The sequence below is a fragment of the Chaetodon trifascialis genome, chromosome 11 (genome assembly GCF_039877785.1).
Source record: "Chaetodon trifascialis isolate fChaTrf1 chromosome 11, fChaTrf1.hap1, whole genome shotgun sequence".
Classification (NCBI taxonomy): Eukaryota; Metazoa; Chordata; class Actinopteri; order Chaetodontiformes; family Chaetodontidae; genus Chaetodon; species Chaetodon trifascialis.
The window spans coordinates 18,742,501-18,765,659 of NC_092066.1; the positions used below are offsets into that span (position 1 = coordinate 18,742,501).

The following is a 23,159-nucleotide window of genomic DNA, read 5'->3' on the forward strand; positions in this document are numbered from 1 at the left end:
AAAGAAGGCAGGGGTGGGGGTGGCACCAAAATAAAACCCGTTTCAACCTCTTTTCACAAATAGACATTATGTTGGAAGTGAGGGAGACAAAGGAAAAGAGGGCACATGAGAACAGGAGTGGGACGGAGAGAGAAAGGGGTAAATATGGGATAGAAAGAGTGAGGGGAAAAAAGGCTGTAGAGATTAAAAAGATAAATACAGAGTAAATCAAAACCAGTGGAAAGAGAGACAGAAGGAGAAAAGATTGGCTGTGAGGTAACATGGTGTTTGTCCAGGCCTTCAAGAGCCTGCCCAGTTCTCTCTCCCACTGAACGTGGTAAATAGCCTGTTTTAACACACTGTTCAGACGCTGAGACACAGCACAACAACAAACCAAATCAACAGTGAATTAAAGACTCCTCGGGGAAGCCACAGAGTAACATTAGAGGAGGTGTTTTGGACAGACAGATCCACCAATTAACTGTTCTGAGGGGTCCAGGAGTCTCACGCCGGCTATGTTTCCAGACCCGCTGCACAAGCTGGGTGGAATTAGATGAATAAAAGTGGAAATGTAGCCGATCTTGTTTTCATGCTATTGTTTACTGTCACCATAGGGAGCTAGTGACACTTTATTAGCCTGAATATGTCTGTTACAGAGGCAGAAGCAGCCTAAGAAATGCAAACTTTCAAAATAAACCCCATTAATATTTGCATCTTGAGACGTCTGCTGTGCGAGCGGCTGTGTGTTTGTTCATGTCTCAGACTTGAAGAGACCACCACACACACACACACACACACACACACACACACACACACACACACACACACACACACACACACACACACACACACACACACACACACACACACACATCCTCTCCTCGCTCGTCTTCCATCTAAATTGGGCCCAGTTATCCTGCAGCTGAGCTTGTAAAAAAGGATAATGCAGGAGCACTTCAGAGGGCAGCTCCTCACTGCCCTCTGCGTAGCTGTGCCCAGCTATGCTGGAGCCACGCCTAACTGAGTGCACAGCTCCGAGGCCTTTACTGACATAAATCTGCACAGCAAAGCAACTGTGTAGCAACGCTTATTTAGTTTACCAGCTGTAGTCGCTGAACCCGAAGCAATGAAGCTTCTCTTTCCCTCAGAAAGTAAACGAGAGCGCTTGAAATGCCCACACTGAATTTTTTTGTATGTTATTTTCTTCCCCCACTCCTCCTCGCTCACACACTTGACTGTTCCATCGTCAGAGGCCCTCCATCTTGTCAGAATGAGGTGAACTAATGGGCCGTGGCTGAACAGCCTGAGCTCAGAGGCTATCAGTTCCCCCTGGAAGGCCAGGAAGGCAGAGGAGGCGGAGAAGAAAGGAGAGGTCCTTCTCTTTCTTTGGCTGCAATATTTCAGTTTTGCCTCAGATAAATCCATGCATGCACCAGAGGGAATGGTTTAGTTTATTGTGCGACGTTAATGCAGAGGAGTTGTCCCCGTTTCTTCTGCTTCAATTATGTGTTAAAGTTTACAATTGCTAAAAGAAAGCTTGGTAATTTCCTCGATGTCACTACCTATTGTCATTAGGCAGCCCTTTCATGCCTTGATGCTTCTATCATGCTTTGGTTTACAGCCATGCCAGCAGTGTGTCTCTGTGGATGACGATGTCAGTCTGTCGGCTGGTTGGTCCGCTCCTTTAGTCCAGACCGAAATATCTCAGCAGCTATTGGATCAATTGCCTTGAAGTTGTGCAGACCTACAGATATAGGATATACAGGTTTTGTTAATCCCCTGACTTTTCCTCTGGCACCACCATGAGGTGCACAGTTTTTTGAACTGTGATGGTTTTGACTGAACTATTAGATGGATTGGCATGGCATTGATGACATTCCCATCAGCCTCAGCTGCACTTTATTTTTAATACTAAATAGCAAATGATAGCATGAAACTAAATACTGACATGGTGAACATGGTGAGCATACTGTACCTGCTTAACCTCAGCATGTTAGCACTGTCAGCATGCTCATGTTAGCATGTTCGTGTTAGCATTGTGAGCATTTAGCTCAAAGCACCTTTGTGCCAAAGTACTCAAAGAGCTGCTAGCATGGTAGACTCCACGTTTGTTATTGTGCATTATGTCTCTTTAAAACATGCCATGACTGCATGTAACATGATGAACTCGCTGAATCATATGGTCAGAAGTGTTAATAGATTGCACTGTTACCCTAAAGACCCACATGTCAGTCAACCACTCGCTACTCAGGAATCCCATTAGTACAGAAAAAGCAAATTAACCTTATCTTAGATTCCAGGGCTATCAGCTTATCTTGTAAGGCCACGAGACGACCTTGTTGTTGATTGTGAGGCGGCAGTAAGGGCTGTTGTGCAATAGAATAAAACATCTAGCCCTGGAAAAAGAAAACATTTGGCAACAGTACAGATTAAAGGCTTTAGGTATGGAGAGGCTATAGCAGGAGTTGGACGGCCTTCCCTGCCATAGGTGACACAAGGTAACACAGCAGGGCTATTCAGAGGAGCTTTGCTAGGCCAGGTTGTGACAGTTGTGTCCTACTCCATAAGCTGGGGGGCGTTTTGTAACAAAGATGACCAGCGCGAGGTGCCAAAGCCGGTCTGTCGAACAAACGTTCCACCAGCCCCGGGCCATGCCAGCCTTGGCCAGGAAGAGACGGAGATAGTCCGGGGGATGGGGCCTCCCTGCTCCTCTGCAGTCACATGCAAGCTGGAGAGCACAGACTGCGCCTTCCGTCGGGACCACAGTGAATGGAGGTGTAATTGGCCATATCCAGTGATAGATGGCTGTTCAACCTTTGTTACTCATCGGTGGCAGGATACACGGCGGCTTGTCTCACAATATGAGGTTGATTGTGCAGTCTATTAAACACCAGTCTCAGGAGGAAATGTTACTTACTGGAATGCTGCAGCTTGAAAAAATCTCAAGAATGATCTGATTTAAAAATCAACGCATGTTCGGTGATTGCCCATTATATTTCTGAGACGGTGAACATGACAGAAATTCTGATCAGACTTAATGAATCGTTTTCAGTCACAGAGGCGAGGAAGATAGAACTCAATGTAATTGCTGGAAATTACAACCCTTTGTCTCACTAACATAAATCAGATATATAAATTATAGTCTTTATTTTATTGCAAACAAATGATCATATTAAGCAAAGTCCTCATTGTGTGTGCATTAAATACATAAATCTGAAGAACTGAAAGCCGTAACACGATTCTATATGTTGTTTTTGGTCATTAAGGCAGTTTGCAATGTGATTGGTAGAGTGTTTTGATTGACCTGCACTTCAACTCACTCAAGGTTGCAGGCATCTTCCTGACAAACTGATCAAAATAACAAAGAAAAGGGTTTCATGTCATGAAAAAGATTCAGATCACATGTTCTCCCAATACACTGAAGCAGCACGACAAGATAAATGTACCTGCATGTTGCCCATGGGGTCTACTTCACAGTGTGAAGGTATACGGTACACTCCAACGCCTTGCCTGAAAAATCAATGGCTTGCATGATTGATATGCTTAATGTTAAGGAAGACAGAGTTTCCATTCATCAGGTTTTCTCACCGCATGCTTGTTTTTGTTCAATAATCCAGTCACAGGGTGAAAATTCTGACGCAAGCGGGAAACAGACATCTCAAGAGATGATTTGTGAAATACAGGCAGACAGAGACAAAGACAGTGGCGGGGTGATGGAAGGAAATAAAGAAATGCAAGCAGAAATAAAACTGACTTCCCTCAAGGAAGTTTTCTTTTGCACTTGAGAGAGGTAGTACTAAAGTGAACAAATTAATAAATAAAGGGTGGCTTTTGTCAAGGGTTTTTGACATCCCCTAACAGTTGAGAGTAGCTGGAGAAACGAGTGATGCTCGTTAACTCTGACCCAAATCATAAGAGACACTGGGAGCTGTTAAAACACAGAGCAGATTGGGGAGTCTGGGTGACCTAGATAGCATTGCTTTTGACAAGCAGCCGTACATCACATTAAATCACTCTTCCGTCTAATACAATGAGGCATATCTCCCTCGTTGGTAATGAAAATTACATTCTGATAAGGTTCTTTTTGACATGGAAAATACCTCTTCCATTGCTGACACTCCAAGGCTCTTTCTGAGACATACTTATGGGGAGATTGCCCCTTACCCTGGTCCTGGGTGACATTATCTGCCTCATAAGCACACATGAGGGGTGACACATGGGCTAGGACAGCCACACACAAGGAGAACGGGTGGCAATGAGGCAATCGCACTGAGGTGTTGTTCAAGAAATGAAATTCTTGAGTCTTCACATCGCAGCTCAATCTGGAATAACGGGAGGTTGAAGGACTTGTCTGCCGGAAACACTGTAGAGACATCAATTTGTTTTTTGAATATGTAACAAACAGGAATGCACAAAGCTATGTGCCTGTACGGTGAAAAAAATGTTCATCTGGAAGCTCCTACTGCAAAAGAAAAAAGAAAAAAGGTAGATAGCGATGTAGCCCTGTTTGTGACCTAGAATCAGACTTAACGTAGAGTGCTGGGCAAACATTTTATCATTCTGGACAGACAGTAGACACCTGTGGGATCACAAAGCTTTGAAGACACAGCAAGCGTCTTGATAAATGGTCCAATAGTAACATTAGATTTTCTCGTAAGGTTTTTGCGAAGGTAACGCTATGTGACCGAACCATGGGCAAATTTAGTAGTGAAGTCAGAAATGTGGCTACTAGCCCTGCAGATAGTTTCGGTTTTATGTTCCAAAGTTATGATATATCCGTCTCTGAAGATTTTTGGCACCGCCTCAATACAGTGGTGATGAATGGAATGCCATTTGTGGCAACGTCTTAACAGCAACATCTTTATCCAGAGACAGTGTCCCAGTTACTCTGGATAATCCACAATCCTCACTGTGAATAGCTTCTCTTAGGGACTATTTTTTTCAATAGACAGTAGTTCCAATGAAAACTGCTCACATTGAGGTCTGTGGATTATCCAGATTAACGAGGACACTCTTTCTGAAAAGATATATTGCTGTTATATTGAATTTCGTAAATGATATGTTTAAATTATGTGAGCAGCAGAAATGAAATTTAATTTACTGCTATTGTGTTATTGGGGTGGATGAGAGGTCTCAAGGTATGTTCAAACTGAATGCGAAGAAAGTTGTAGCAACTAAATGGTTGCAAATGGTTTCAAGTCAAGTGCGAGTGGAGATAAATCACTGTGGGAGTCACAAATGTAGGCAAAGATACGAGGAAGCTGTATAGGAAGAAACTGGAAGAAATGAACAGAAAAAACTTTGTTTCTGGTGAGTTCTAAGATCGGAGACAGGCTATTGATCTGTACGTTACAGTACAAAAACTGTAGTGGTTAAATGTGTGAACAGAAAATTTGCATGGTTGCTGAAATCCAACCAACTAGCTGTCACTCAAAGCAGCCATTGCCTTAATTATGCACAAATTTAGGCCTTACTACAGTTTGAATGAGTGAGCAAAACTGTTTTTTGTACCAGGCTTTTAACAGGTTTATTTCTGCTATAAAGTCAGGCATTTTAATGTGCGGGTTTATGGGAAATGACTTGTTATTGGAGCCAGCCTCAAGTGGCCACTGATGGAACTGCAGGTTTTGTCACTTTGGCTTCATTTGTCAGCTGGGGGTTGCCACGTCAGGATGCGCTTTTTGTAATATAAGTAACCATTTAACAAGCAAAGTATCAATCTTACAACAGAGAGAGTTTCATCAAGAGCGAAATATCCACTGTAAACAAAATGAATTTTTAAAACACATTAAAAATGACACTCACATTCCCACTCACTCTCACCACACACACTCACAATGTCACACAATGTCACACAGGATAATGTGTTCCCGGTGCTCGATGTGCAGCAGCTCTTTTCAGGCCAGGGTAGGCTGAAGGCCTCTTTCTCCAACAATGGCCTATCACCATGCCAACAGAAACGGTGCCAGCCACAGTGCCAGCTTGGCACGGACCCGTGTTAGCAGTGGATGATTCAAGGGCATTAAAGCACAATGTGGGGGGTTCCAGTTTATGGACGACTGTGCCAGGATTTCTACCAGAGTTTGCTTTGAAACAGCCTGTCATTCATCGCTCTCTGCTACTTCCCCTCCTCTCGTGCTGTTTGCCTGAGCTGGGAGCATTTACAATCCATCTTCTGAATATTTGCTTTGCATGCACAGAAGAATCGGTCATGCTTTAATGTTCTATATTTACTCACAAGCACTACATAAAACAAGAGCATCAAATATTTTGCCACAGGTCTCCTTCCAGGGTGGGCACCGAACAGCATGCATTTGCTGCACTCTCATTAAGGATTGATGATCCAGAGGACATAATAACATCTTTGTTGATTTGTTAAATTGCTGCATGCCATTTTGTATGTTAACTTATTGCTGCAATGAGTGATCAAGGAGCATGTGTTTGTCATTTTAATTTTTAACCACCCCCAGTTTAACATTAACTGTCATCCCTGTGTCTTCATCTTGTAGTGCTCGGAGCAAGAGACTGTGATGGGCTGTTGGACTGCATCTGAAGTACTCTACCAAAGACTAATATCCACTCCTGGCCCACTCTGAAGAACAATATTTCATTCAATCAATGCTGCAGTCTCCCCTGGGGGGAATTACTCCTGAGTAATAGGTGGACCCTCAGAAAAGAGCAACAGTGGACCATGTGATACTTGACCTTCACGGATAGAACTCAGGTACACTCCAGAAGATGTCATATCTGATCTGAGGCTGCTCTCGAGCGGATCACCCAGCCTATAATTTAATTATCTTTTCATGTGTTGTTTAGCAATACTCAAACACCATGGGCCAATAGTGACAGAGCCCAGTTATCAATGCTGGATCTTCATTTCTTGAGGAGTACCAGACATCTCACCATGGATTTGAACAAGATTTCCTCCACCAAAGAGCGACTGTGAGAAAGACTGGAGTGGGTGGAATTGGACACTGGGAGTTGGGAGGATTAGCTAGTGTGCTGCTAACTCATGGTGGATCTGCTGTGAGCAGGACAAGGGACTCAGCAGTGGAGGATGTCAGCGGAGGCCGAGCTCCAGCCGGGTGTCAAAACCAGCCAGCGAAAGGAGTCCAGGAGGATCAAAGGTACGTCAAATTCTGTTACCAATCTCACCAGGCTCTGCGTTAGGGCAGCAATGCTGTGATTTAGATGCATGTAAAATGTTAGGTTCATATGGTGTATGCATGTGATGGGAATTGCGATAAAATGATTTATAATGCTGAAAGAAAAGTACTCAAGGGGCAAGACACGTAGAAAAGGAAATCAGGACAAAATGGGAAACTGGCAGCTTTCTCGTGTTTGGCAGGCAGTGAACATAACCTTAAGTCATGTTTGGATGCAGCTAAATAACGCTGGACTACATGGAAAGAAGCTTCACTCAATCAAGCCTGCCGAGAGTCTCCCTGTCTCATCCCAGGGATCCAGATGTAGTAACAGCTATTCCATGTAGCCCCAGGGTTTGGTAGCGCCATGATTTAGGTGTCATGGACAGGGTAATTCACACCCTGTCGCTTTGATGAACAGCGTAAGTGATGTAATAGGACGAGGCATTCTCCGAACGTTCACTGGGAGAATGAAATGGGATTGAATTGGCAGAGAGGAGGAAAGAAGAGGAGATAGAGAGGTAGAAAGAGTGAGATTCACAGGGAAGGGGGAGGATGAGGATGCTTTCTCATTTGCCTTCCCTCTCTTCATCCTCTTTTTCTCATTTCTCCATCCATGAATAAACCCACTCCAGCCAGTCCAGTAAATCTGGCTTCTGTGGGCTGGCTGTAACGAGGCTGTGGGGCCAGGTCCTTTGCGGCTGTTTCACCGGCCCTGTCGGCTCACTCAGATAAATGGCCGGGCTGGAGGAGGGCCCATTGATTTGAGTTAAGTGGAGGGGGGAGAGCTGAGCAAGGGAGCTATTACACACGTGGCCATGCGGCTCATCAGTTGAGGCTATCAGCACAGGCTATCACCCCCTGACTTTACCATGTTAATCACATGTGCTGCAGGGCCCATTGTCACAATCAGAAAAGATGCTATTTAGATCCATATAAATGGAAATGTGGCAACATGAACGCACGCAGACTGTCGGGCAGCACAGCACAGTGGTTGTGAGCAGGCTGGGGCCATGTGAAGGACACTGCTGAAGATCAGGTTAATGACTTGTATTTAGACAAAGCACTGTTTATATTTATATGGTCTGGAAGCGACAGAAGACATTGGTGTGATTTAAGAGATAAGGTTGTCATCATTTTATAGTTTTCATCTTGTCAACAATCCCCATGGAAAGACCAAAAGCAAGTATGTGTAAATCTGTTAATAGATATAAATTAAGATTTTTTTTTTTTAAGTGTACTAACATACGGTTTCCAAATATATAGTCTCATTATTTTAAAAAGGCTATAATTCCTAAAACTGCAGGGAACTCTGGCTTTTAGCAAATTTTACTCAAATGGGGCGTAAGTAGTGGGATTGACTCTAATTTATTCAATACTGTTTGGCCAGGAACTTGAAAAGTAGAGTGGTATGGACAGAAGTCTTGTCTTCACCATAAAGAGACTTCATGAAATCACTGACCCGGCCAAGAAATAGCTCCAGCAACTGCTCATTGTCGTTGTTTGGTTTGGTTTTGGTTCGTGTACGACTTCAAGATACAGCGTGATATTTCGTGAGCTTTGGTGGTGCGGTTTTGACAAGGCCATGCTCGGTGTTTTCCCCTGCTACCAGTCATTAAACTAATCGAAACTAACCATCTTCAGACTTTATCTTTAAAGTTAACGCACAAACAAAAGAACTGTCTTGTCATCTAACGCTAGCCAAGGAAGCGAATAACCAGGTTTCCCAATATGTTTAAGTGTTCAATGTGTAGAAGTAGAAAATGACAAAAATGTTATTTAACATGTTAAACTTTACGTTGGTTTTCTGCTAACCATCAGCAGCTAGCTTAGTTGAGGTGACTGCTCGCATTGCTCTAAATGTCCCGTATTCACTGTGAAGCCACAGCGAAGCCTCAGGGTCCAAATGGCTAGCAGCAACTAAGACAAAGACACAACATGTAAGACAACTCTGAAGTTACCGGTAGACATGTTCTTCTTCTTTTGCCTAAGGCGACCTAATTTTGGTATTTTTACGGGATTTATTGATAATAAGACAAATGTAAGATATTTCCGGTCTTAATTGCTTTTTAGCTTCGTAAATCACTTAAAGAACGAATATCGGAGACAAACAGAACTTTTAAGGTTACGCTGGGCACAATATTTTGTTTTTTGTTTTGGGGATGTGATGGCACTCACATTTGGAAAAATCAAACCTCACCGCAGTAAACTGTGCCTGCCGTGGTAAAGTCAACGCTCCCCTCCATCCATCAACAGAATTGCTTTACATGCGTGACTTTACTCTATCTCCATAGCAACTGTTGCTCTCCCACTGTAATCTGTGCACAAAAAGATGATGCATTTCAAAAGGAGAGATGGGGAACAGAGGACAGAGAGACATTGGGGGGGGGGAGAAGGACATAGACAGAGCAAACAGACATAGAAAAGAGGCAAACAGCAGATTAAATCACCCGTCACCTCTCCTACTGACTGCATGACATTTGACATTTGAAAGATTGTAAGAGGCAATAGAAATACTAACCATTTCACTCTGTTCAAACACTATTTCACATACTGGACCAAATCATTTGCTGGTACACTTGTCCAGCTGTTCATCACACTGCTTCACCATGAAAGTGATAATAGCATCACTGAGCCCCTACCTGACGAATGATCTCACCCATCAGCACCCAGCACACATCAATACCTGTGTGTAACTCTGCAGTGATTCAATGGTCTATCTACTGCACTGACAATGTGCACAATACCCCTCATTAACTCTGTAACTGCTTTAACGATTAGTCATTAAACCAAAACCTCGATCTTGTGTTTAATGCCAAAGTTGGATAGAGGAATTTTGACATCAGTGTGGCTTGGACGAGGGGACACGTGCTGCTGTTAATGTTTGTGAATGTGTATCTGTGTGTTTGCTGAGGCTTATGAAAGTTATTTTGTGCACATGGGGGAGGCAGATGGCGGGGACAGATTTGCCTTCCTCAGACATCCATTCTCTTTGCTGCTGCTTAAAGTCATCAGCCCTCTGCACTGATAGTGTTTTCATTTCAAACGTCCTGTGCAGAGACACGCACAATAATGGTTGTACAGTGAATGTAGGTGAACGCATGACATAGTAGGCATCGCCATACAGTCTCATTATAGCTCAGAGGATGGCGTGTGTGGCCTACTAACAGACAGGGACACTGACAGGAAGAGACAAGCAGACACAGATACACACTCAGAGAGGTTCAAAGGTTAAGCTGCCTCGATGCCCGGATCCCCAACAAAAAGTTTCTTGTTGCCAAGTCCTTATATCTGGAGGGGCACTTCTGACTCTCCATCTGTTGCCATCTGTGCCTTCACTGTCCCCATTCTAGTGTGGCAAGGAGGAGGATGCAACGCTGTGATCAGAGACAAGCCCTGAAACAGTATGGAGCACGGCGAACAGTAATTGTTCTCTCCATGGTCCTGGTGCAGGGCCTGTGTGTCGGGCGGGTGATAGTAGCGTTTGATTTGAGGCCCTCTGATGTCCAGGCTGTTAAATCTCAGCTCCACTTTTTGAAGATTTGGCAATTTTGGGGCATTTAATGTTTCATTACATGTTTGGAAAATAAAGGCAACAGGAAATATTGAGAGCAGAGAGATGTGAAAGATCCCAAGCTGGATTCTAACCTAGGACGCATGCATCTCAGACCACCAGGACTCCCAAATGGCAGGCATGTTGTCCTATGTGTAGGGTACACTTAGACGCAGACTAACAGTAGACAATGCTTTAGGCAGCCCTCTGTCAGACAAATTATGAGCATCGGACTTATGGGCCAGAAATATTGTGTGGACCATTCAACCTTGGGTAATTGTAAATCCAGAAAGCCAGAGGAATATGTGTCACCCCAACACACACACACCTTCTCCCGCTCCCTTCTCCTTTCTTACAGTGTGTAACAACATGAAACAGCATGCCCCGCAGCTCTTATGTTTTCAAATACAGCGCACTCGCTCGTCTGGATCTGAACCCAGAGCACGTAGCGTACGAGTTATGCCACTGTGTCAAGACTCTCATTCGGTATGCAAGGCCTACTTTTTGAGGATCTGTGCATAAACCTCTAAATCTCTCCTGAAGTGTTATTAGGGGAAACGGCACTCTGTATGTAAAGAAACAAATGGCATAGAACATCTGGTTAGAGCTCATCTGAGAGAGCTGCACTGAATTGGACCGATCGTGTTTAAAATGCAACTGGAGCAGCATGCATTTTACATTACATTACAGAGTGTATGAGTCAGTAAAATCAGGATGGAATACATAATACTGTATGCATAGACTACAATCACTGTGTGAGGGATGGTTTGAATCAGGCACGGCGATGCTTAACGTAGGAGTCCACCCTCCCTTGCATCTGTTCTGCAGGGTTTAATGAACAGCACTTACATAGCAGTCCCTACAGTTTGTCTTTTCCCTGTGTTTGTCATCAAAGGGGGAGTATTCATTTCTCCACATGCCTGCATACCAGGCTGCATCTGGTTGATGTTCAGAGGTACACGGTGGCTGTATATAAGACTCATTATTCTCTGGCAGAGAAACAAGTCTGAATTAGACCCAGATTTGACATTCACTTGCTTAGAGACTTTAATGACTTTAGCATCGTTGAGCCCTCCCCCCTCCTTTAGAGAATTCTGCCCTCATGAATTAGTGAGAGGGTGTGCATAGCCAAGACAAGAGCTTGCATTTTTTTTCTCCATTTGCACAAGCCAGTTAATTTGCTCTTGTTCATAATTTCTAGTTTGTCTTTTAGATTTTTCCTTGGAAGTTGCAGGGATGTACCAAAAATTTACCTTTGTCTTATGGTGGATGTAGTATGGATGGCAATACTATGTGATTCTGGGTGGAACTGGGTCATTTCGATGTAACACATCTATGATTGCAGCCTGATGTTAGGCATGTTAAACCTTTTTCTCTTCTCAGACACAGCATAGCCAGCTCCTTAAATGTGCCGTTGACTGATGTACTGTAGCCGCTCGTGACCTAGAATCGAGTGAGCAAGGGCCCTGAAAACTGTTAAATTCTCCAAGGTGCCAGTGACCTTGATTTTGAAATCCTGCTATCTCTTTGTGTAAATGCGGCGGGAGTCTGTGTTTTGCGTCTGACAAACCCAGCACAGGTTATGAGGGGATGGTTTACACATTGTAGACACACGAGACAGCGCTCGAGGCTCATACCCTCGTAATCAAAACGGTACGACGGCAGACACACAGACACACAGAGACGAAATGAGAAAGGTGTCAGTGTCAAGGTGGTGTCAGGGCAGCTGCAGAGACTGACAGACAGAATAATCAGCAACAGGGATGGGAGGGAGAAGGGAGGTAAAGCCTGAGGCCATCCAGACACACATTTGCAAATTCCCCCCTGTCTCACACCACCGTCCCACCACCCAGCATCCATCACCCAGGGAGGGCCTGGTGGATTGTGGGCGAGCAGTGGACCGAGATGATTCCCCTCAATAGCAGCCATTCAAGCTGGTTTGTCACCACCAATAGCACCCATGGGAACTATGGGTGTGGGTGAGGCGTAGGCGTAAGCATCCCTTCTCAGCCAACTCACAACCTTCCACCCGAGCTCTCTGTGTGGATGCCCCACAATGCCCTGCAACAGGGGACAGCAAAGCGTTGTCAGTGCTCCAGTTGTTTTCTCATTCACTGCCTCTATCCAACTTCATTTTCAATTTCAAGTTCAATTTTCTTTCAATCTTGCTCGCCGCTGCTAATTTGCTATTCATTCTGCATTTCCTATTCCATAAATATTTATACGGGAGCCGACTCACACACACACACACACACACAGAGTAGCCTCCATACCTCAAGCAGGGCAAAATACTAAAGTTGTAGGATTCAGTTGAGCTCACATCCTCGTTTCCTGTAATCACTCTCTTTCATTTTCTCCTCCTTATTTCCTGTCCTCCCTCTCTCTCTCTGTCTCTCCTGCCTCAGGTCAAGACCGCAGTGAGGCGGGGCTTATTAAGCGTTTTCGTGGAGATGGCGTGCGCTACAAGGCCAAGCTGATCGGGATTGATGAGGTGACAGCGGCGCGTGGGGACAAGCTGTGCCAGGACTCCATGATGAAGCTGAAGGTGCAGACCTCTATGTGTTTGCAGATGTGTGTGTGTGTGTGTGTGTGTGTGTGTGTGTGTGTGTGTGTGTGTGTGTGTGTGTGTGTGTGTGTGTGTGTGTGCGTCTGTGGGGACATCATTGAACCTCTTCACTCATCTCAGTCAGATTTGGAAAAGGCATGCTTGGGCATGTCTCTATTGTCTGCTGAATGAGTCATGGGAGCTGTCTTGTCCTGTATATGACTCACTGAAGCTCTGTAAAGAACTGACCAGACGGAACAAATAAAAGTCTAACCGTATTATTCTGTAGCTCTTCGTCATGTAGAAAAAGCTACTGTAAGTCTGCTTTTATATCTTTTTCCAAAATGGAAGCAGCTTTGTATTTCATTTTCCCTCCGATAGGCTGCTGTATTTATAGCGCTGCTCAAAGCTCTGCATTTATTCATACAGATTTTTTGACCTTGGAGGCAAACTGGCTTCCTATTCTGAGAAGCCTAAAGCAGTATGTCACTTAAGTAGGAAATTTTCCCTTTTTAGGGTTTGACTGCACTTTGTGCACTTTACAATGATAGCAATGATAATTGTAGTTTTACCACTTGAATTACAGTATTATTTTTAAAGCAAAGGGTCTTTGATACGAGACAGAGGAAGACAAAAGCAGGCAAAAGCAATTTTGTCTGCTGAAATGATGACTGAGGCTAGCAGAGTTTAGCAACTGTAGCTCGCTGCAACATTAGCTCCATGACATGGTTGAAAACGCTGTCTCTAAAGTTTTTTTGCATACAATGAGAATCTTGTAAAAGAGTTCTTAAATATGTGCTTGATGGCTGCACACATTATATCATGCTAAAAGACTGAAGCTAAAGCTAGAAGTCCCAGTTAAAACTTCAGAACTGTTATATTCTTGTATTCCAGTGCGGGGCTGGTTTGTCCTCGTGTTATATGGTAAGGGAAGACAACCCTGACTGGCTGTTTAACCCAGCTTAGAGATGATGCGTTCACTGATGCTAATGTAGTAGCATCCAGGACCAGTGTGTAACTATTGATTAGCAGATTACTACTGTAGCTATTAATAGGTTGGCAGAGATGCTAAAGTTTTTAGCTCGCATTAGAGCAGATTTAAGCAATTCCTTACACTTTGCTGTTGTATTATTGGGGAAAAAAATAAACCATCATCCAAACTTTTTAAGTGCTTTAAATTGAGCCCCATGTTCACCACTTCAACATGTGAGGAGATCCTAAGCTTGACAGACCTGCTGTGCCTAGTTACAGTTGCTAAGTTGTGATTGAACAATTGCTGTTCAGGCGAGAGGTTTAGCAAATGGTCAACAATCAAAATAAATTACATAGTACTCAGAAATAGCGTGCTTCCACCTCCCAAAAGTTTATTCTCTATCCTCTTAAATGTCAGCTGTGTTTACTTGCTCCAAAGTAAAAGACAGGAACTACTTATCAGTCTCTATGTTTGGGGAAAAAAGCAGCACATAAGCATCTTTGCAGTACTGTAGGTGGCTATGGGATAAATCCTTCTCCAAAAGGGGACGCACTGTATATGCATGGCTTTTAAGTATCTTCTCACAGACTTTGCTGGAGCTTAAATGAGTGGGAAGCCCCACATGAAGAGCAGTATAGCCAGGAGGCAAAGCCTCTCATCACCCATATCCATTCCAAGTGATATAAAACAACTTTTTCCTTGCCTCAATCTGACATTTCAGCAATGCCCTCCATATGACTCCAGTAGTTACCAGCCACCAGCTAGTTACAGTCAATGGAGCGGTCGATACAGACCTGCTATTATCTGGACAGGGGATAGAGGAGGGGACAGGGTCTCTATTGAGCTGCCTCTTGCTGCCTTGAGGACTAATCCACCAAATGGAGAAGCCGATGGCTGATTGACAACATCCATCGACTCTCCCACCCGCCTGCCCGCCTCTCTCTCACTCACTTCATCTCTTCCTTATGTCTGTTCTTTATCCGTCTTTCTTTCCCTCTTCATGCTCCTTTTATCCCTTCAGTGCCTCCTTTTCTCAGATGAATATACATTTCTACGCGTAAAGATGGATGGATATTTTTTCTTTAACATCCCTCTGCAGAAGCGGAGCTTGATGGCGATTAATGTAAGACCAGTAATTGGGTTTTAAATATTAGCTGAGCTTTTAAAGGGAAAATCTGCAGTGGAGGGTAGCTGATGCACAGAAGAGGTCGACCCTCGTCAACATTACAGTTGCAGTTTTGTCAGACTTATTCAGCGCAGCTGGCAGGTCTTTCGTCTCCTCTTATCTCTTCCTCTCTTCCCTTCTTCTCCCTTCTTTGTTCTGTGAAGACATGTCAAACACACAGGTCGCGTCAAATGGAAAAACGGTGGAAATGTTAATTGTTTTCTTTATTACAGCTGAGAATGTAAGAAAAGGGAGCTGCCGAGATCCATGGGAAAAGCGCACTTCAAAGGCTGGATTGGTTGTTCAGTCAGCAGTATGTGAAGTTGTCGGAGCAAGCTGGTCGGTCAGCAGCGCGATCCATTCTGTCAGCAAATCTCACCTTATTGTTGTTAGCTAGCACTTGTGGATGTCACGTTGAAGTGCAGTAGACCTACTTTATGAAAAGGGAAAGAAGAAAAGGTGCTTGGGAAAAAAAAGGCTGCAATAATAATAAGACTCACTGCACAAGGCGACGTGTGAATTCCTCTGAGAGTGAAGCTTCAAGAAAAGGCACATGAAAGAACATTCTGTCCTATCACACCTTATGTAACTCCTGTCACCCCACCCCCCCAATCTCCCCCTCAATCTCCCCCCCCCATTTCCCACTGTCACACTCACCTGAGTCGGAAGAGAAGAAGGCTCACTGTCTTTCATGCTGAGCTCATATCCTTTCATCTCCTCATGTCGTTTGCCTTTAATCTCCTGCAGGGAATGGCTTCCTCGGCACGTTCCAAAGGGGAGCACAAGCAGAGAGTCTTCTTGACGGTCTCTTTCGGCGGGATCAAGATTTACTGTGAAAGATCAGGGGTGAGTAGCATGTCAGCGAGCTGCACCGCGAGGCCTCTGCCAGCTGCTGTACTATGAACCTACAGTATAGGACATCCAGAGGGCAGACGCTCGCACGGTTGAGTTCACAACGGCTGCCAGGGCCGCCATCTTGTAAGCCTGGCTGGCAGGGTTGACATATTAGTACAACTGCAATACCTGCACAGAGGGGAGATGATTCACAAGGTTATGCTGAAAAAAAATGTGCCGTTTTCCTCACTGCATTTCCTAAAATCCTAATTCTTTTCCGCTGTCACAGAAAAGTAGCAATGAGAAGCTTTCCACAGGACAGTTCGCCCTTTAGCTCATACAAATTGAACTTGACAGCATTAAATTACAGGTCTTGCATTTGATATTTGACCCCGGGTAAACTGGTTTAACACATACCCCGGTCTGATTAGGGGTATGCTGCAGGACCTACTTAAGATCACTCTGGCCCTGTCTGCCTGCTAATGATAGCGCAGTGAGCAATGTTATGGTGATGTTATGAGACGGGCTGTTTCCGCCGTCATCCTGGCTTCCATCCCCCTGGCGGCCTCAGCGGCCTGCTGTTCCATTACAGGATGATCGAGGGGCTCGACTCTCCCCCGTCCTGGGGCGTAGTGTTGGCTAGATAGGCCCTCTCTGCTCATCAGTGCTAACCGATAATTAGCACTCAGTTCCGCCCCTTAATGATCATTGCCGCTAATGCTAATTACACCATGGCTCCACCTCAGCTGTCGTTAGCGCTAAACTGATAATTATACAACAGCGTTTGTCCCATGGCTGCCGACCCCCACCCCACCACCAGCCGCCTATTCCCCAAAAACACCCATCTTTGATAATATCTCTCTCTAATACGACTGGTGGTGATAGTAGCGTGTCTTTCGCCTGTAATGAAAAAGAACATTAAGCCTCCCGCCACGGCCAACCAGCTCACCAGCTTTTGACATGCTCATTTGTTGTTTTGGAAATCATGCCCCTAATGCTCTTCATTTTATTTACTGATTACTGGCAGTAAATAACACTCCACACTTAATATCCCTCTTGAGTTATTATGGTGGAAATGGGGATCACTCCAGCGCAGGCAGCGTCAGCAAGCATTTAGATGGAAATACTTTATGTAAAGCTGACATGATTCTCTGCTGAATCGAGTAGACTAGTCATATTAGTTTTGTATTTTACATTAATCTAAGGCGTTACTAGCAACGCTTCCCTCTGAATATCAGCTAATATTCGAATGAAACTCCTCCCCAGTACCGCAGCTTATCTCTGCTAATAGTGGAGCGGCAGGTGGGTGTGCCTGAGTGACAGCTGAATTACTCTTGGTGTGTGTATACGGGTGTGCGTCGATGTTTTATGAGCTTTTTCGGGGTGTCTGTTGTCTGCTGAGTGTTTTAGAGCTGCCCATTAGAAATACTGCGAATACATTACAAACCAGATGTTGAAAATGTCTCCTGAATTTGGCATTTCCCATAAATAAAGAAGAAAAGGACTAAGAGATGTCAACAGCAACAGCACAAACATACTGGATTACAGATTCTATAGTAACTAGTATGTGTAGAGTACAGTGAAATAGAGATTAGAGCAGCCTTGCGCCTCCTCCCTCTGTCAGAGACTTTTTGGCTCACTCTGTGTTGGTTGGTTGCATTTGGCTCAACAATATGCAAAGATGTTTAAAGTAGGTTTGACCTACTTTTCCTGCCAACACAGTGTGCAGTACTTGTACTTGTAAAACATTATATACAAAAAGGCAGACTTTCATATCGAACAAGACGTGGTTTTTCTGCGTCTTTAAGAAGACATGCAGTGGATTGTGTGATTAAATGATTTCACGTGGCTCACATGGTCTTTACCGTAACACATCCCTGTCATGTAGGTCCTCCTGCATCACCACTCGGTCCACGAGATCAGCTACATTGCCAAGGACACCAGGGACCACCGGGCCTTTGGCTATGTCTGCGGGAAGGAGGGCCACCACAAGTTTGTGGCCATCAAGACAGCACAGTCAGTAAGTGCTTTTCCACTCTGCTACAGTTGCTTTTGAATTATTGTAGGCAAGTCAAAGTCAAGACTCAAGTCCTCCACAGCCATCCCCAACCAAGTCACAAGACTGCTTAAGAAAATGGAAGGTCAGGAATTCCGTCTTTGTAAATTTCTAAAGGCCGCTGTTACAACATCAATCACCACCCATGGCACAATATTCCACATTTTTTCCTGTAAATGTCCAATGAGTAGAATTTAGTGGCATGTAGTGATGAGGTTATAGCTTGCAACTAGCTGAACACCTCTCACCTCATGCTCCCCTTCCAAGCATCGAGGAGAGCATGTGGTGACTGCTAAAACTGTGAAAAGTCCTCTCTGGAGTCAGTATTTGGTTTGTCTGTTCTGGGCTACTGTGGAAACATAATGGTGCAAAATGGCGGACTCTGTGGAAGAGGACCATCTCCCTCTGTAGATGTAACGAGCTCCTTCTAATGTAATGAAAGTGTAATGAAAACACATTTCTTATTCTAAGGTGATTATACACTCATGAAAACATATTTAAAAGGATTATATGCTGCCAGTAGAGCCCTGTAAATTCTACACGCTGGGCCTTTAGTGTTTTTACGCAGTTGAGACTGAGGCTCATTTTTACTCCAGTGCTCTAAATTTTAACATCCATCCATCCATTTTCTATACCGCGTATCCCTTTCGGGGTTGCGGGGGGTGCTGGAGCCTATCCCAGCCGTCAATGAGAGGCGAGAGGCGGGGCACACCCTGGACCGGTCGCCAGTCGATCGCAGGGCACCTAAATTTTAACACCTCCTTAGTTTTTCTAATCTAAGAAATAAACCAATGTCAATGTTAACATGCAGCCAACATGCTGACCTGTAGTTACTACAAGACACCAGTTGGTGAGATAAATGCAAAGTAACAGATATTGGTTTAATTTCACTTTGACTTTTTGATTGAGCATGAAATATTATCATCACACCCCACAAGACAGGGACAGCAGAGGTCAGAGCCAGATACCAAACATCTACAGTACATATTCTACAGTCACATAATCTATTCTACATGAGCCTGCTGACAAAAATAGTGCTCCATATATATAAAAATACCTAAAAAATAATTACATAACTTACATAGAGGTCACTCCACATAACAAGACGCGCCCTGGATTTGCCATTTTTCCCTCTTCCACCTGTTTCTGCCTGCTTACCTCCACGTGTTCGTCTTCCCAAACATTTGCATTTCCTCTCCTTCCCTACATCCCTCCCCTCAATTCCGTCCCTTAAATTTCCACATCCCCTCCTTCCTCTCCTCGCCTCTCTCATCCAGGCTGAGCCTCTCATCATTGACCTGCGCGACCTCTTCACGCTCATCTACGACATTAAACAGCGGGAGGAGATGGAGAAGAAGGCCCAGAAGGACAAGCAGTGCGAGCAGGCAGTCTACCAGGTAGGCTGCCCGGAGCACATTTCTGCTTTTTTCTCAGTTTCGTTTCTCGTTTGGAGGCGAGATCACACGTTTTAACTGAGCCAGCAATTCATTCACACAACAGAAATCTTGACACTTTCTAGCTTCCTCTGAAGTGCATCACAGACTGTGTTTGTCTGCACCATTGATGTTGAATATCTAAATATAATGGAAATGCAACAGGTTTAGATTAGTTTTTTTGACTGGAGTCCTGTATGTGTGACGGGAAGCGTTGGTGTGTCTGCGATGTACCAAATCTCCGTTTCATTAAAACACAACACACTGTCAGACTGTAATTCTCTTTGCTTGCAGGAGAAGAGACAGTTTTCTGTGTTTTTCCATTTATTTTCTTATCGACTGTACATTTGGCTGCTCTGTCTTACTGATGAAAAACAAAATGTGTCATCTGCCCTCTGTCCCACCACCGCACAGACCATCCTGGAGGACGAAGTGGACGATCCAGTTTACCAGGTAAGTCTCTGGGCACACAGAGCAGGAAACGAAACACTGCTGACCTTACTGCTTTTCTAGCTTCACTGGTGCTGTTTTCACTCTTAAAGCTTGGAATTTAGAAAAAGAGAGAGAAGAAAAAAACAATTAATCCTTAATTTAAATATCTCCTCCAGTCACTGATCTGCTTGAATTAATGATTCATGATATTCCACCATTCCAGTAATACACAGTAGACCATCCTAGTGGACAGTTTTGTTCAACCATTCAACTCCCATTTGCCAGTGCAGTGTTGTAAAACCATATTTTTTAAGTTGATCTGTGTCAATGTTCTGATTTCTTCCAAAGACATGCCCCCCTGACTGGTTGTTCCCCCACCCTTTTTGCCCTGTGCATTTATTTGGCTGAACATGATTTTTTTTCTCTGTGTTTGCTCACACTGAATACAGACAACACTAACTCTTACTCTGAATGCTATGTTCAGTGGTGCGACCAGCCACCTCCCAGATCACCTCTGTTCTTTGAAAGTGTGTTGTTCATAAAGTCATTCCATTTGCAGCTTTTGATTATGTTGATGTTGGTTGACAAAACTCCAGACTGTGGCCGCAATCTTTAAAGAGTACTTTGACATTTTGGGAAACACACTTCACTCTTTCTTGCTGAGGAGATTAATACCACCCGTGCAGTAACTATGCAGCTGGAGCTAGCGGCCAGTTAGCTGCCTTAATATGCTACTAATTAATATGCTACATCCCGTTTGTTTAATCCCAGCTAAAGTGTTACTTTTGGCACCTGATTTTGATTTCGTTTTAGTCTGTGAAGATAAGGTTGAGTCAAATTTGTGTCATTTGGTTTCTGTTAGTTACAGTCATTTGCAATAATACAAATGACTGTTGACTCGGCTTCTGCTCACCTGCAGCAGCTTTAGCTATTGTACCTTTGTGCTGCAGAGCGCTCACTCACTAAAATACTGTTCATTGTCTGAGTTTAGCTTGAGGAGCTAAATCGCTGAATAACTTTGTGATCCTTCCTTAGGGAGCATCTAGAGGAAGATTTAGACGGTTGACCGTCAACATTAATCCTACATCCTACTCATTCCTTCCAACACTAAAGATAGCTGACTAACAGTGACACTACACCCGCAGCACTTGATAATGTTACATTAACTTACCTTTCTATGAATGCTGGTGTGCTGCCTGCATGTTTTTGTAGATTGTTCCAGCCGTTTCACCTCCGCTTCCCCTCTTAGTTCTCAGTGGATTGCAGAGGAATTTAGCCCATGATGCAAGATGCTTCTTATTGACGGTAGTGCAACAGGTCAAACAGCTCAACTTCTGAAGCAGAGACCTTCTGGGGCAGTGAAGGATAGTGTTTCACTAATCAGGAGCTTGACTACACTGTAAAACAATAATCAGTCCATTTGTCCATTCTTCCGCCTTTCAAATTATTGTTTAGTTGTTGATGAATAATGTCGTAATGTCATCGTTGTCATTTCAGTGGTTACTTTTTACTTAAATAGGTTGTCAACAAATATGTTTCATCACTGTTTTGAAAAAAATGAATGCTGATGAGCTGTTAGACAAATATTACAATTGGATAAAGCCAGGCTATCTGTTTCCCTGTTTCTAGTTTTAATGCTAAGCTAAGCTAACCAGCTGCTGGCTCCAGCTACATATTTTCCACAAAAATGTGAAAAAGGTGTCGATCTACTCTCTGCAAGAAAGCAAACAAATGCATTTACCAAAATGTCAAACTATGCCTTAAATTATAGATCCACAAAGACACTTATTAATGTCAACCTAAAGAGGAGATGCTGACCGATTTGAGGACTCATGACTCTTCACTTATGGATCTCAATCGAATATTCTGTCCTCGGGTCTATTGTCTCTCAGAGAGGTGGAGCATCACATTGCTGATGTTGAAGGGAGACCTCTAGCTAAGACCTCCACACTGCCTTGAACTACTGCCTGACCTATTATACTTGTGCTCTTTCCTCTTCCCACCTCACTCTTTTTTCTTTCTCTCTTCATCTCCGCCATTGCTCTTTCCCATGCCCCGTTTTTTTTACACCCTTCATATTCCTGATCTCATTTCACTCCCCACTCAACGCCACCCTCACTCCCCTGTGCTTTCATTTATTCTCGTCATGTATCACTCCTTCGTTGTTTCTCTCTGTTTTATATGCCAACCTGCCTCTCTGTCTTCCCATCTCATTATTCTTTGCACCTCTATGCCTTGCCCACTACTTCTGTTCTATAGTACATAGTGTTTGAGGCTGGACACGAACCCCTCCGTGGCCCCCAGTCAGAGGAGAGCGTTTATCAGGTACAAAGACAAGCATTGCCCCCTTTTTTCTCCCTCTTCATACCCTGTGATAGATGATAATAGTAACAGTACTAACAATATGACTTCATAGAACCTTGTAAGAAGCTACAAAGTGCAGATGGTTCTCGGAGAAAGGATTTTCTGGGGATTCAGAAGTAGATCAAACTAAGTTTCTGTTTCTTTAATGTGGCTAAAGATGAAAAGCCATTGAGGAAAGAACTAAGTGAGGCTTTGAGAGCTATTAAAAAAAAGGTTCAGTTCACGTTAGTCTTGTACTCCAGAAGATTTTACTCCTGGTTGATTTGGTGAAACGTGGAGGACCTGCTTTACAATGCAACCAAACAAACTCACGTAGTGACATGCCTTGTTTGGAGATGAATTTTTAATGAAAATGGAAATGATCATTGCCAACTGACAAAATATTTAGCATTTCCTGTAGCTTTTTCACAATAAAAGCTCCCCAGTTGAACGCCTTTAATATAAATCAGCAGCAGTGGGATGTTCCATTTTCAGTAAGTTAATACACCTCTGAGGTAATTGCATAATGCAAATATATTGAACGGCTAGTGCTGAAGAAAATGACCTTTTGAATGCAGGAAAATCTTAAAGATTAGAACTTTAAAGAGGCTGAAAATAAGAAGGCAGCAGCGTTATGTTTAAAGTGATGCCTCATCTAAAAGCCTCTAAAGCAGCTGCAGAGGAGTCAAGGTCAGTTGTTT

At 43.8% G+C, this 23,159-nt stretch overlaps 1 protein-coding gene across 1 annotated transcript in view; it reads left to right on the forward strand.

Moving 5' to 3' along the window:
• The window catches only part of LOC139338830 (complement component C8 beta chain-like), a 49,626-nt gene that overhangs the window by 10,858 nt on the left and 15,609 nt on the right, over positions 1-23,159 (forward strand). Inside the window, exons 2-8 of the mRNA XM_070974106.1 lie at positions 6,489-7,106; positions 13,083-13,222; positions 16,108-16,206; positions 18,083-18,214; positions 19,528-19,647; positions 20,098-20,136; positions 22,375-22,440. Of these exons, the coding sequence (XP_070830207.1) occupies positions 7,037-7,106; positions 13,083-13,222; positions 16,108-16,206; positions 18,083-18,214; positions 19,528-19,647; positions 20,098-20,136; positions 22,375-22,440 (666 nt within the window). The 5' untranslated portion in view covers positions 6,489-7,036. The remainder of the gene's footprint in view (positions 1-6,488; positions 7,107-13,082; positions 13,223-16,107; positions 16,207-18,082; positions 18,215-19,527; positions 19,648-20,097; positions 20,137-22,374; positions 22,441-23,159) is intronic.